The 12,406-nt window shown below is 37.5% G+C and overlaps 1 protein-coding gene across 1 annotated transcript in view; it reads left to right on the top strand.

Annotated features, from left to right (window-relative positions):
* LOC108358635 (TLD domain-containing protein 1) overlaps window positions 1-6,076 on the top strand; it is a 214,481-nt gene extending 208,405 nt beyond the window's left edge. Inside the window, exon 7 of the mRNA XM_017610074.1 lies at window positions 4,992-6,076. Within this exon, the coding sequence (XP_017465563.1) occupies window positions 4,992-5,105 (114 nt within the window). The 3' untranslated portion in view covers window positions 5,106-6,076. The remainder of the gene's footprint in view (window positions 1-4,991) is intronic.
* The last annotated feature ends 6,330 nt before the right edge of the window (window positions 6,077-12,406 follow it).

Raw genomic sequence — 12,406 nt, 5'->3', positions numbered from 1 at the left:
TGGGTTCAGGAGTGATAGTCCCAATTAGATATAACCATACTTACGTCAAAGTATAAAAAAGTTGTTGAGAAGACGAACCCAGTCTGAACAGTAGCATTTTTGCTTGTTTTTCTTCTTCTTTGTTTGTTGCCGTCGACGCATTAGTATCGGCAGCTGCGTTGTTGTCCGCATTGATCACTGCTGGAGAGCAAGAAGATGCTCTTTGCTTGGCTGCATCTGCTGTTTGTGATGGTGTGTTAGCAGTGTAAGAGTTTTCTTTAGCGTTATTGTTGCTGGTTTTGCTTTTTAGGCTGTATGCAGTAATTGTCAAATATGCATTTCTTTTGCTTGCGCTTTGCATTGAGTGCCTGCGCTCCTTTAGGGGAGCACCCTCGACACTAATCTCTCACTTAACTACAGTTTTGTATGTAAACAATAGTTTTATTATTTTTATACACACAATGTCTTATTGTTTATTTATGTATTTTTCGCGACGACTCAAAACTCCAATAATAGTTTGGTGTATCTTTCGATGCTTAAGTATTATTAGTTACACGATAAATATGATTTTTTATGAAGCAAATAAAGAACACGTCTGTATTCAACCGAAACTCTGTACATACATATTAAATAATTTGAATTTAATTTTTTTATCAGGTGGCAACTCTTTTTAAACAAATAAGAAGCTATTGCACATCTACAGACCAAGCCCTTTAATTTGATACCTCAATTTGTAAAATCGATTTCCATGCTGACATTATTGTCAGTGTAAATGCTGGTTCCCAAGTGAACGAAATTCTCTACTTTCTCGAAACTATAACTGTCAACAGTGACGTGGATGTCAAGACGCGAATGTGCTGACTGTTTGTTTGATGACAGAAGATACTTCGTCTTGTCCTCGTTTACCACCAGACAATCACTTAGGCGGTTCGAGCGCCAAATAAGAACAAGAAGAAGAACAAGGTGTCGATGTCATCGGCATAAGCCAGCAATTGCACGCCCTTGTAGTAAATTTTTCCTGAGCGATTCAGTTCTGCAGCTCTTAATATCTTCTCCAACATCTGATTAAAGAAGTGACATGAAACGTAGTCGCCCTTTCTGAAACCCCGTTCGGTGGCGAACAGCTGAGAGAGGTCTTCCCCAATTCTAACGGAGCTGGTGTTATTGATCATTGTAGACAGCCATATCTGTTTGGCGGGGATGCCAAATTCAGACATAGCGGCATATAGGCAACTCCTTTTAGTGCTGTCGATAGCGGCTTTAAAGTCGACAAATAGGTGGTGGGTGTCGATCCTTTTCTCGCGGATATTTTCCAAAATTTGGCTTATTGTGAATAACTGGTCTAATGGTGGATTTTCTAGGCCTAAAGCCACACTGATAAGGCCCAATCAGTTCATTGACGGTGGGCTTCAGTCTTTTACACGATATGCTCGATAAGACCTTGTAACCTATGCTTAGAAGTCTGATCCACACTTAAATTCCTGTCTTCCGGTATGCGTTCATCCTCATATTGCGCATAAGAGTTGATGCATGTACCTTATCAACTTCTCGCCACCTGCTTGAATAGCTCAGCTGGCAGGCTATCAGCTCCAGCAGCTTTGTTGTTTTTCAGCCGCGTTAGTGCTATTCGTACCTCGTCATAGTCAGGCGGAGGAACATCGTCGTCATCGACGGGGGCTCGGATTCTTTTTCTCCACAACGTTCCCTGCTGCTACCATTCAGTAGGGTGTAAAAGTGTTCCCTCCATAATTTAAGTATGCTCTGAACATCGGTAACTGGCTCGCCATTGTTTTTTTACAGGAGTACGCCATAGTCTTGAAATCTTGCGTAAGTCGCCTAACTCTGTAACTCTTTCGGGCATTCTTCTTGTCGGCCAGCATTTCAAGCTCTTCGCACTCACGTATTTCGGCCTCTATCTTCTTATTGCGGCTAATACGTCTCGCTTCCCTCTTCATAACCCTAAAGCAGTCACACAAAGCTCGCGTTGCGCCCGATCGCAGCGTGGCTCTGTAGGCGGCCTCTTTTTTCTCTGCAGCTTCCTGACACTCCTCATCGTACCAGTTGTTCTTTCGGGCTCGCTGAAATCCGACTACTTCTTCGGCGGCGGTACTTAATGAGCGGGAAATGTGGTTCCACTGCTCGCATATGTCGGTTTGTTGAAGAGTGCTCTCTGAAAGCAGGTGTGAGAGTCGAGTAGTGTTGCATTGGCTGTCCGTTGTGATTGCAGGTTTTCGACGTTAAGCTTTCCTTGCATATTTGGGCACACGTTTTTTTGCTGCACAGAGGCGGCTGCGTATCTTGGCTGCAAGAAGATACCATATTAGGTGGTGTAAATACTTGCCTTAGCGCTTGCTAATTTCGTACCGAATCGATTGAAGGATTGCCCTGCCTGATTTTCGTAGGTGCCACATAACTACCCTCGCCGGTGCGTTCCCATCTATAGATGCAGCATATTGCGAGCCTTCAGCACCCAGATCTATTGCTGCAGTCACATTACTCACACGCGCACGTTACCTGCCTGCTCGTACCCATCTATAGATGTAGCACTTTGCGAAAAACCATGCGGCGAAAGGTGTGGAACATTTGGACTGGGTAGCGCACACGTTGTCGCGCCAACAGTCGCTTTTAAGGTTATCTCTTCCGTTTTGCTTATGGTTATGTTAGCGCGGGTCGCCGAAAACATCTTTAGAAGATCGACGATATCCAGAAAAATATCCAAAATTTCCTTAAAGAGAAGCTTTTCGTCACTATAATCGCAGAGGTTATAATTTCGCACCAGCCCTCGCACGTGTCAATAGTTTACACTTCAATGCTTGGAACTAATCCGGTTTATTTATTAAAAACATTTACAGCAAAATAAATGACTTAAGCGAAAATCTAAATTATTTTACATATTGATATACATACATATTTCAGTCTGATCATACTTACATTTGTGCGCTTTCTTAAGCTTGAATATAAAGTTGAACTTATCGTGACGACTGCTGCTGCGAAAATGGCACGATGCTCGTAGAACAGAGAGCTGGATGAGTTGGTGTTTAGCCAGCAGGGTTGCAGCTATTAGTAGTTGGACTTAAGTTCAATTATTTGGCAGGCCCCGTAACAGTCACCATACTTTTTATTCTGACTGTAGTGGTTATTATAATCGTTTTAAAGCTTGTGAAAATCCCCGTAAAGTAATATCCATACGATTTTTGCCACTTGTGTATGTTTCCAACGCACTTACGCAAGTTTCATCTCATTATCATGGTCGCAGCCGGAAATATAACGAAGTGAACATGGAGGTTTCAGCTCACACCTCGGTGGGTTCAGGAGTGATAGTGCCAATTAGATATAACCATACTTACGTCAAAGTATAAAAAAGTTGTTGAGAAGACGAACCCAGTCTGAACAGTAGCATTTTTGCTTGTTTTTCTTCTTATTCGTTTGTTGCCGTCGACGCATCAGTATCGGCAGCTGCGTTGTTGTCCGCATTGATCACTGCTGGAGAGCAAGAAGATGCTCTTTGCTTGGCTGCATCTGCTGTTTGTGATGGTGTGTTAGCAGTATAAGAGTTTTCTTTAGCGTTATTGTTGCTGGTTTTGCTTTTTAGGCTGTATGCAGTAATTGTTAAATATGCATTTCTTTTGCTTGCGCTTTGCATTGAGTGCCTGCGCTCCTTTAGGGGAGCACCCTCGACACTAATCTCTCACTTAACTACAGTTTTGTATGTAAACAATAGTTTTATTATTTTTATACACACAATGTCTTATTGTTTATTTATGTATTTTTCGCGATCACGGTTAGATTTTTTATATTTCTGAGGGCAGTTCGCGGCGACACAAAACTCCAATAATAGTTTGGAAACAATTATTTTACGGCGACATGCTTATTATTGCGACTATCACTCCCGTGCATACCAAGCTGTGAGCTAATACCTACATGTTTAGTGCGTTATATTTCCGGCTTCGACCATGAGAATGAAATGGAACTTGCGTCCGTGCGTTGGAAATTAAGTTTTGTTCCAAAAATATGTTTCTTACTTTTTGTAACTTTTTGCAAACCTTGTTGGTTATTGAGCAATTATCTCTTTGAGGACATTTTGTTTGGAGTATAATAACCACTACAGTCAGAATAAAAAGTATGGTGACTCATCGCAAAAACTAGCAAAAAACGTGGGTTTTCGCGGTTTTTGCAGATTTTAAAGTTCAAGCAAATTACTTTTCAAAAATTACACAAAGATTTGCGTCCAAATTTTTTACTTAGGATGATTTTCTACTAAGTCAGAAAAGTTATCATGCGAAAGATTAAGAATAATCGAGATATCTTTGGAATCCTTCCATAGAAGATTTTCATTTTTAGCTCTAAGGTTATGATGACAGAATGATAAATTGGAGAAAAATTGTGTGGAACTATTAATGAGATTTTTTAAAATATCTCTTCTCCGGCCAATATACATATCGTGGATGTTTTTGCAAAACCGCCCATCGCCCAATTGCAAAACCGCCTATCTTACGGCACTTACATTTTACAGGAGAGCGAAAAAACCGTTTATTCTTTGAAGGCATTGCCTTGATACGCGGTATTTTCTCTAGCTATTATTTTACAAATCTGTTGTTTTAATAACGATTTAACGATTTGTATGCATAAATCTCGATGCCTGGAGTTCAGGGTTACCAAATCTCATTTTTGTCACAACGGCGATTTAGGCGGGTTTGCAACTGGTCGATGGGCGGTTTTGCAAAAACATCGACGATATGTTTTAAAATCGAACTGTAAGACGATCTTTAGAAATCATCGCCACATACCGGGAATGGAAGGTAGCTACACTGCGCTCTGAACATTAGCCAAGACAAACAGACAGACATACGTACAAAAATTGCAAATCCCTTTTTAGGTCTTGCTTAAAAGCGAGTCTCCTTCAACCAACATATTTCAATTTTACGAATCACTGTATTTTTTTCTTTTAGACGTGATCATGTTAATGTATGTAGTTTATTAATATTCTTAATGTCTTTTTCTTAATTTTTCAGGGCGACGGGAAGAATTCAATACTGGATACAAATCTGGAAGATAAAGTTATGCTTCAATTAGCTGGCAAAGAAATTTATTCTGAGGGTCTACGTGAACCCGACATGGACTTTTGAATATATGTAAATTAGTTTAAGATCAAAAGGAAGATTACATTTATTTATTTTCTTTATATGCCTTCGAGAACTCTACATATGTATTAATATTTTGTTAAAAAGCTTCTAATACAAAGGATCCACAAGATTTAGCCAACAAGTTTTTGCACATTCAAGTTTTCTTCAAATTCCTTTTCTGTCATCATGATTTGAGCTTAAAATTTGGATTTTCCATGAAAGACTTAAAACATAACTCTCCTATTCTTGATTTTTCGTAAAATAACTTTTCTAATTAAGCCCTAAACCATCATATAATAAAATGTTTGCACGCAAAATCCTCTTATAGTGTATGCAAATAATATTCACTCAAAACATACTAGAGGTGTGCTCGAAGTCTTGCACGTTGCACGGATTGCACGAAATGCAAAAATACTATTCACCATTCATACAGATACACCAAAAAATTGAAGTGAGCAAAATGAGAGAAATATGCAGTAATTCCAACAACAAAACAGCTATCACAAGGTCGAATTTATCTTGCTATGCTTTTTTTGCAAAATATGTGCATAGGCTTAGACGTTGCATACTTTGCAGCGATAGGAAATGCTGTTTCCCATGTATTTTTTTGTTGTGTGCTTGCAGGTTATGCAATCCGTGCAATCCATGCAAAGGCTTTGCAAGATTTCGAGAATACCCCTATTGCATTGTTGAGAGCCGCAGTGAGTGTAGGGGCATGGCACTTCGGTGCACTATTGCTAGGCTGAGCGGGGTTCTTGACCTCACTGCTGTTCCGTGCGCCACACATCGACGCGACCCATACAAATTAGCCGGACAAAATTATTTTATGGATTTAAACTATAGAAGTCTTTAAAATGAGTAAATAATGGTTAGGCGAGGGGTCTATTGCGCACTGCATGTGCGGTAGAGGGATAAAAGTGGTATTTTTTAGGTTTCTTATTACAATAAAGGGTTTGTTCTTTTCAAAATGTAGATATTTTTATTGGTTATATTTTCCAAGTAGTTCAATAAATTGCATGAACAGTAGTATTATTAATTTTACAATTAAGTCAAAAGTTATTACAATTTTATGAAAATTTTCAATTTACCAATTTTACAATTTACCAATTTTACAATTTTCGACGCAATTGCTCTAATTGTATTTCTGAAAGAACCTTTTCCTTTTAATATTAGCAACTTCACTCAAATAACAAACTTATTTCTCATTTCGAGCAACTTTTGGAACTGATTTCCAAACTTCGAAAAACTGCATTCGGGGTACTGAAAGAATTTTTGGTTCTATTATACTAAAATTTTTTTTTTCGGTATATTAGCAATTAACGTCTTATTTTTATAATATGTACCAAAATAAGTTCATGTACCGTATTATAAAATATTGGTAAAATATGTAATTAAAAATATTTTCCTAATATTTTTTTGCCGGTACAAAAATAAATAACAAATGTATTTTAGCAAGAAAATAAGAACAACAATTACCTTCAAAATACAATACATATGTAGGCATACAATTAGTTTATAATTTAACAGACAGTCAAAATCTTGTGTAAATAGAAATATTGACAGTTTATTAGTGGTTCAGATGAACGTTTGGTTGGTTTAAGTGGTGGCAAGCTATCAGTAAGTTTGCCATTTTGATTCCACAACTCGTATTACCTACAGCCATTTGATGGTTTTAATGAATTTCTGTACGCCATACAGAGTGAGGTTGCCAGACCTAAAATGCCGAAAGGGGTACAGATAAAAAATTGAGGGACTTGGGGTATAACCAAGAAAGATAAGTGGTATCTTTCGGGGGACATATAAAACTAAATGCATCCAACAAAAAGGTGGTTTATTCGCTTAACAAAACAAAGCTACACCGGCGATCAAAACTGAGGTGATTTTATTGTAAATATTTACAATGTTTTTGAAGTTAATGTTTTGTTATTTTTATAAAAATATTTTTCATTCTGTAATAGCGTGGGCCGAAAATCGACTTTTTTAGAATTTTGATTGGTAATAGCAAAAATATGGTTCATTATGCTCTAAAAAAATTCTGTGTGATATGTGAAAAATGTTTGTCAATATCCTAGGCTCGCCCAAGTCCATCAAAGTTCATGTACTAAAAAAATTTGTTTCTTAGCTAACTTCGGTTCTCTACAAAAAGGTCCATATACCAAACTATGTAGGACTAATACTTCCGAAGATTATTGCAATTTTAGTAAAAAAAAATTTATTAATTTATTTATTAATTTTTATTTTTTGAGCATATTGAACTTTGATGGACTTGGGCGAGCCTAGGATATTGATCAAAAAATTCCAAATTTCACACAGATTTTTTTTAAAGCATAATCAACCATATTTTTGCTATTACCAATCAAAATTCTAAAAAAACGGGTTTTCGGCCCACGCCATTCTGTAACCAATACCGTAAAATTAATTCAAACTTTCAAACTTAATACAAACTCTAGAAAAACGCAACAAATTTCTATCAAAATTTTGGACTTTTTAATCTGAATTTTTGAATATGCTGATGGCTGATTATTTTTTTGCTGATGGATTTTTTCCATACAAACATGGATTTAAAGAAAATACGCAAGACCGTTTGCAAAAAAAGGTAAAACAATTAACGCCATTTTTTATAAATAGCATTTATATGAAAAAACCATGGTTTAATACTTTTACTCAATTTACTAAATTGTATGAGGCATCTAACTGCATACCCAAGAATTCAGATTAAAAGGTTCTAATTTTGAATGGAAATTTGCTGCATTTTTCTAAAGTTTGTATTAGATTTGTAAGTTTGATTGATGTATGTAAGCACACTTAGGTATTTTTTATGTGGTACATGCGTTCCTCAAAAAGGCGCATAAAAAAAATTTGCATAAAAAGGTTTTTTACTTTCATACAAAAACAGGAGATGCGTTCCAGCATTTTCAAGAACCGCATAAATTCAGATACTCCATGTAAAAAAATCTTAAAAGCCTATAATCCAGTGAGGCAATTTAAGCAAAAAAAAAACAATTTATTTCTTCACTGCAACACTTATTATTCCATGTAAAACTGAACCATTAATGAAATAAATAAAATTTTATCTGCATTTTAATCAAAAACAAAAAAAATACCACAATAAATACATGAATTATGTAAGAATGCAAAGAAAAATTATTTATCAGAAGCATTGTCTCTTACTCACTGAAAAAAAGTAAAAAAAACTGTCAAAAAAGCAAAATCGCTACAGCGAAAAAATGGTTTGAAAAACCGCATAAAAAGAGACCTTTGTGTATATGGTTTTGGTTAAGGCATACAAATTATTTTTATTAAAAAAATAACAAAAAAAATAACTTGAAAAACATTGTAGACATTTAAAACAATTTTTTGAACGCCAGTGTATGAACATAAAAAAATATACATATCGTCGTTTAAAGTATGAAACCGCGTATCAACAAAATCCAAAACCGCGTATCAGGATAATGCAAAACCGCGCATGTGAGGTTGCATACATTATTTTCTAGAGAGTAAAAATACTCATATTTCAAAATGGTTCTCTTTTTTATAAAGCAATTGCATTTCGGGCTAGTATATTTCAGGCCGAATGGATAAGGATTGAGCCAAGAGCTTGTGTGAGCAAATCCAATTTTTGGCAGCAAATGTCAATTACGCGGTTTCGCGGAATGACGATACACGGTTTTGTACTTGAAACGACGATATACGTATTGTTACGATTATCCTTGAATTATTGACGGATTTCTCAAAATCCCAAATTACAGTACAATTAACTTTATTGTACAACAAACACTTTACAATACTTGTTTAGGCAATAAAAACAATTTACAATACTCGTTAAAGCAATTAAAACACTTTACAAAACTTGCTAACGCAATCGATCTCTGTTTTACAACTTAACGTGTAGCTTGCTGATTCGCAAGTTTTCTTGTTGTTCGCTTTGAGTTGCCGCAGTATTCGTCACCATATGTATACATATTCAGCCTTAGATATGACAAAAGAATATTTTCAAATAAAAATTGTATTTCTCGTTTAACTTTTGATTCAACTAATCGCCTATAAAAGTTGAACAATACAAACATATTTTAAGCGAAAAGTGAACGATTTCAGGCGAAAATGGGGGACGTACGCAACCTTCCGTAGCAAAGGGGACAAAAAGTCAAAATGGGGTATGTTACCACATATGCCAGCTCCCTTCTACAGTCCAGTTGAATGCCATTTTAAAGAAAATTTCATGATTCGTAAGTAAAACTTAACCATTTCCGTTTGAAGATGCTCAATAAAAACATGTATTTTCATGAGATTCCGAGCCCTAGTCATGACATTTCAAATCAAACATACACTTCCGACATGGCCGGAAGTACTTATCTGACAGACAGCGGACACTCACAAACGAAATTCTAAAGTTCAAAGGAAAAGAACATTAATTAAAATACAAAATAAAATACTATAAACAAATATTAGAACTAATCAAAAAAATTTAACGGCCGCATATTGGGACGGCACTAGTTGAGGTGTAGCGCCTGGGCGTGTATTGGTTCGGAATTGCCCAATCGAGGACAGCGACAGAAGAAGGCGGTATCAGCCAGACAGACTTCTATCGCCACGAATTCCTAAAACCAAGGGTAGAAGTAATGAAAGGGTCGGTCGAGGAAGGACTGCCCTCGCTATGCCCTCAAATCATCAAAACCTTCCACCTACGTCAGGAGGTTTAGGGGCCCGTCCAACTTATTGTGAAACCGTAAAAGCCCTCCGCTCATTGTTGTAATTGGGAGGAAGGTTGATCTCCGGGCCTCCGGTACTGCAGCCAATGCTCATAGGTGTGAGGAGAGGAATGGAACCATTGTGGTGAAATGTCTCTCGCAAGCTAACTGGGATTAGTTCAAGGCTGTGGTGCAAAGGATACCATGCACTGGGGGAACAGGCCTCACCATTTATATGGAAGAGTATACACCCCTTCAAGAAAGCGCTCTGCTGGATTCCAGATCCCGATCTGAAAACCGTAGACCTTTACTCCTTCCGTGCCCAAAATCCGGGAGTTGACACCAAGCACTGGCGTGTCACCTCTCACAAAACGGATAGTAACCGGGAAGGTAGACAAGGGGCTACTCTAGTTGTGAAGATGGACCGGGGATCTGTGGATACCTTCGGATCAAGGTACGGAAATCGCTTGAGTCCCTTTTTCGGGACAATTTTTTTTCATAATTGATCCTAAATGAGTGACCAAGGCTAACCCTGGTGCATACAAACCCCCATTGTAAAAACCATTGAGGAGCCTTGGGTGTTCAAACAAAAACCCTGTGAACCGCGTGGGTTACGTGGTGTCAACATCCTATACGACGTAAACTCGGTCAGATCGAGCATGGCTTTTAGTGTCTCCTCACTTCACTTTGACCAAGCTTGCACAGTTCTTCTGTCAAGACTTGGGGCAGCGAGGTTGAGCTTCAAGGGGAAAAACGGGTGGAAACACTTCATTGTTGCCTCCGCGTACTTTCCTTATGACTCTCTGTTCCGCCACCTCCGGGGAAGGCGGCCAGTGTTGTGGAATACTGAGAGAACTTGAATGCCGGTTTGAACACCTTCATTATGATGCTAATGGTCAGAATAAAACCTGGGGCGGCAGCAAATGCAACACAAGGGTAAATCGGCTTTTCGAGTAATTCTGTCAGGTAGGCTGAGTTTGTATCTTGAATGTGGGCATTAAGCCAATATTTGTCACACCCAGGAAGTGACTTGATCTTACCCTATCTAACTCTCGGTGAGGGTGGTTAGTCGTAAATCAATATCAAATCACTTTCAAACGTTTGACCTTTGAGAAAGGCCATGATTTAAAATTATTCTCAAATGTATATCAAACCTAATTGTTTGCTGGGGAGTCCCGTTAAGAATGTAAGACAGTTTGGGCCACTTGCTGAACAGCAGGTTATCTATTTAACTGTTAGTTTACAGGTTAAATAGATAATTTGGCTTGGACAACAAAGAGTTGGTCATTTTCACTAAGTTAAATATAAATAATTAGCCCAGTAATTTTCGAAGGTTAACTAGATAACTCAAATATAAATAAAAAATTCAATAGAAGTTTCAAATTTGCTCAATTTCAAGAGCGCTTTAAATGCTTAAACTAACGTCCGCTCTCACGGAAATATCCGCCAAATCGACAGAAAAGTGGTAGCCATTGAATACCGGAGGGATCATGTGTTGAAGTGTTACTGGTCGATTTCTAGAGGTACAATAAATTGAGCTTGTTTTCTGGGGATGTGTTAAATTCGCTTACCTCTGACTTTAAGCAATTGCCAAAAAAATAAATGCGAACGCATCAACCCATACGAGCAGTTTATAAACTACCAAATTTAAAGCGCAGTGTTATAGTTGCTCTTACGGAATGTTTCCATATACTTACATACATATGTGCAAATGCGTTTAAGTGTGCAAAATATACGACTTAGGAAAATAAAACTATGTTTTTGTCCTATAAGGTGTGTTGAAATCCTTTTTATCATTGATATGTGATGCTGTGTTATCCCACTATAGCGAGATCAGTTTTCCATTAATATTTGATATCGATTCTGTTTTTTATCCTTGTATTTTATTATTTTTGTTCAGAATATTACCTTTTATAATATAGTAAAAAAAATAATCAAAACAAACGACGAAAAATAGCGAGTGATGCCTAGCCAATTCAGAATTACCTAGGGTTAGTTAACTCAGAGACAATTTTTAATGCTGCAAGAGATTGCCTCGTTTAAAAAAACTATAAAATTTAACTCTGCGTTAACTATCTTTATATTTATATATTTAACCTTTAATGTTCTGCAAGTGGGCCTTATACTATGTCCCCACCGGAGTTTAATCACGTAGTTACGGCTGCTGAGTTGGTTATCCCGAAACCCTACTTGATTTAGCGTGTTTTCGTCATATAAAAATGACCACAATCAACCATTTCACTGAGATGGTTACAAAACAACTCAAAACCGCGTCGAAAATCTGATACAACCCTGTGTTTTCGCGCCATCTGTGGGTCGTTAGCGTTAAAATTGAAAAATAGTTCCCTACCAGTGTTCGGACCCAAATCAAAGTCGATTTACTCCGGTTTTTGGAAAAAAATATAAATCTACTCCTTCACTTCGCATCTATGCCGTTTTTCACTCATTGTTCTGCCTCTCTTGGGCCCGTTTTTTGAGTGTTCACCCCGGGTTTCAATAAAAAAATTCCGTGACGAGAGAGTATGCGACCTGCGACGTTTCTTAGGGATGACAAACTTTTTTAGAAGGTCTTTTCCCAAAGCAGCAGGGAGGCATCTAGCACTCTCTAAATGCATC

The sequence above is a fragment of the Rhagoletis zephyria genome, unplaced genomic scaffold (assembly GCF_001687245.7).
Source record: "Rhagoletis zephyria isolate East Lansing unplaced genomic scaffold, Rhagoletis_zephyria_1.1 Rzeph_scaffold_00279, whole genome shotgun sequence".
NCBI lineage: Eukaryota > Metazoa > Arthropoda > Insecta > Diptera > Tephritidae > Rhagoletis > Rhagoletis zephyria.
This window is presented reverse-complemented; position numbering and strand designations above follow the sequence as displayed.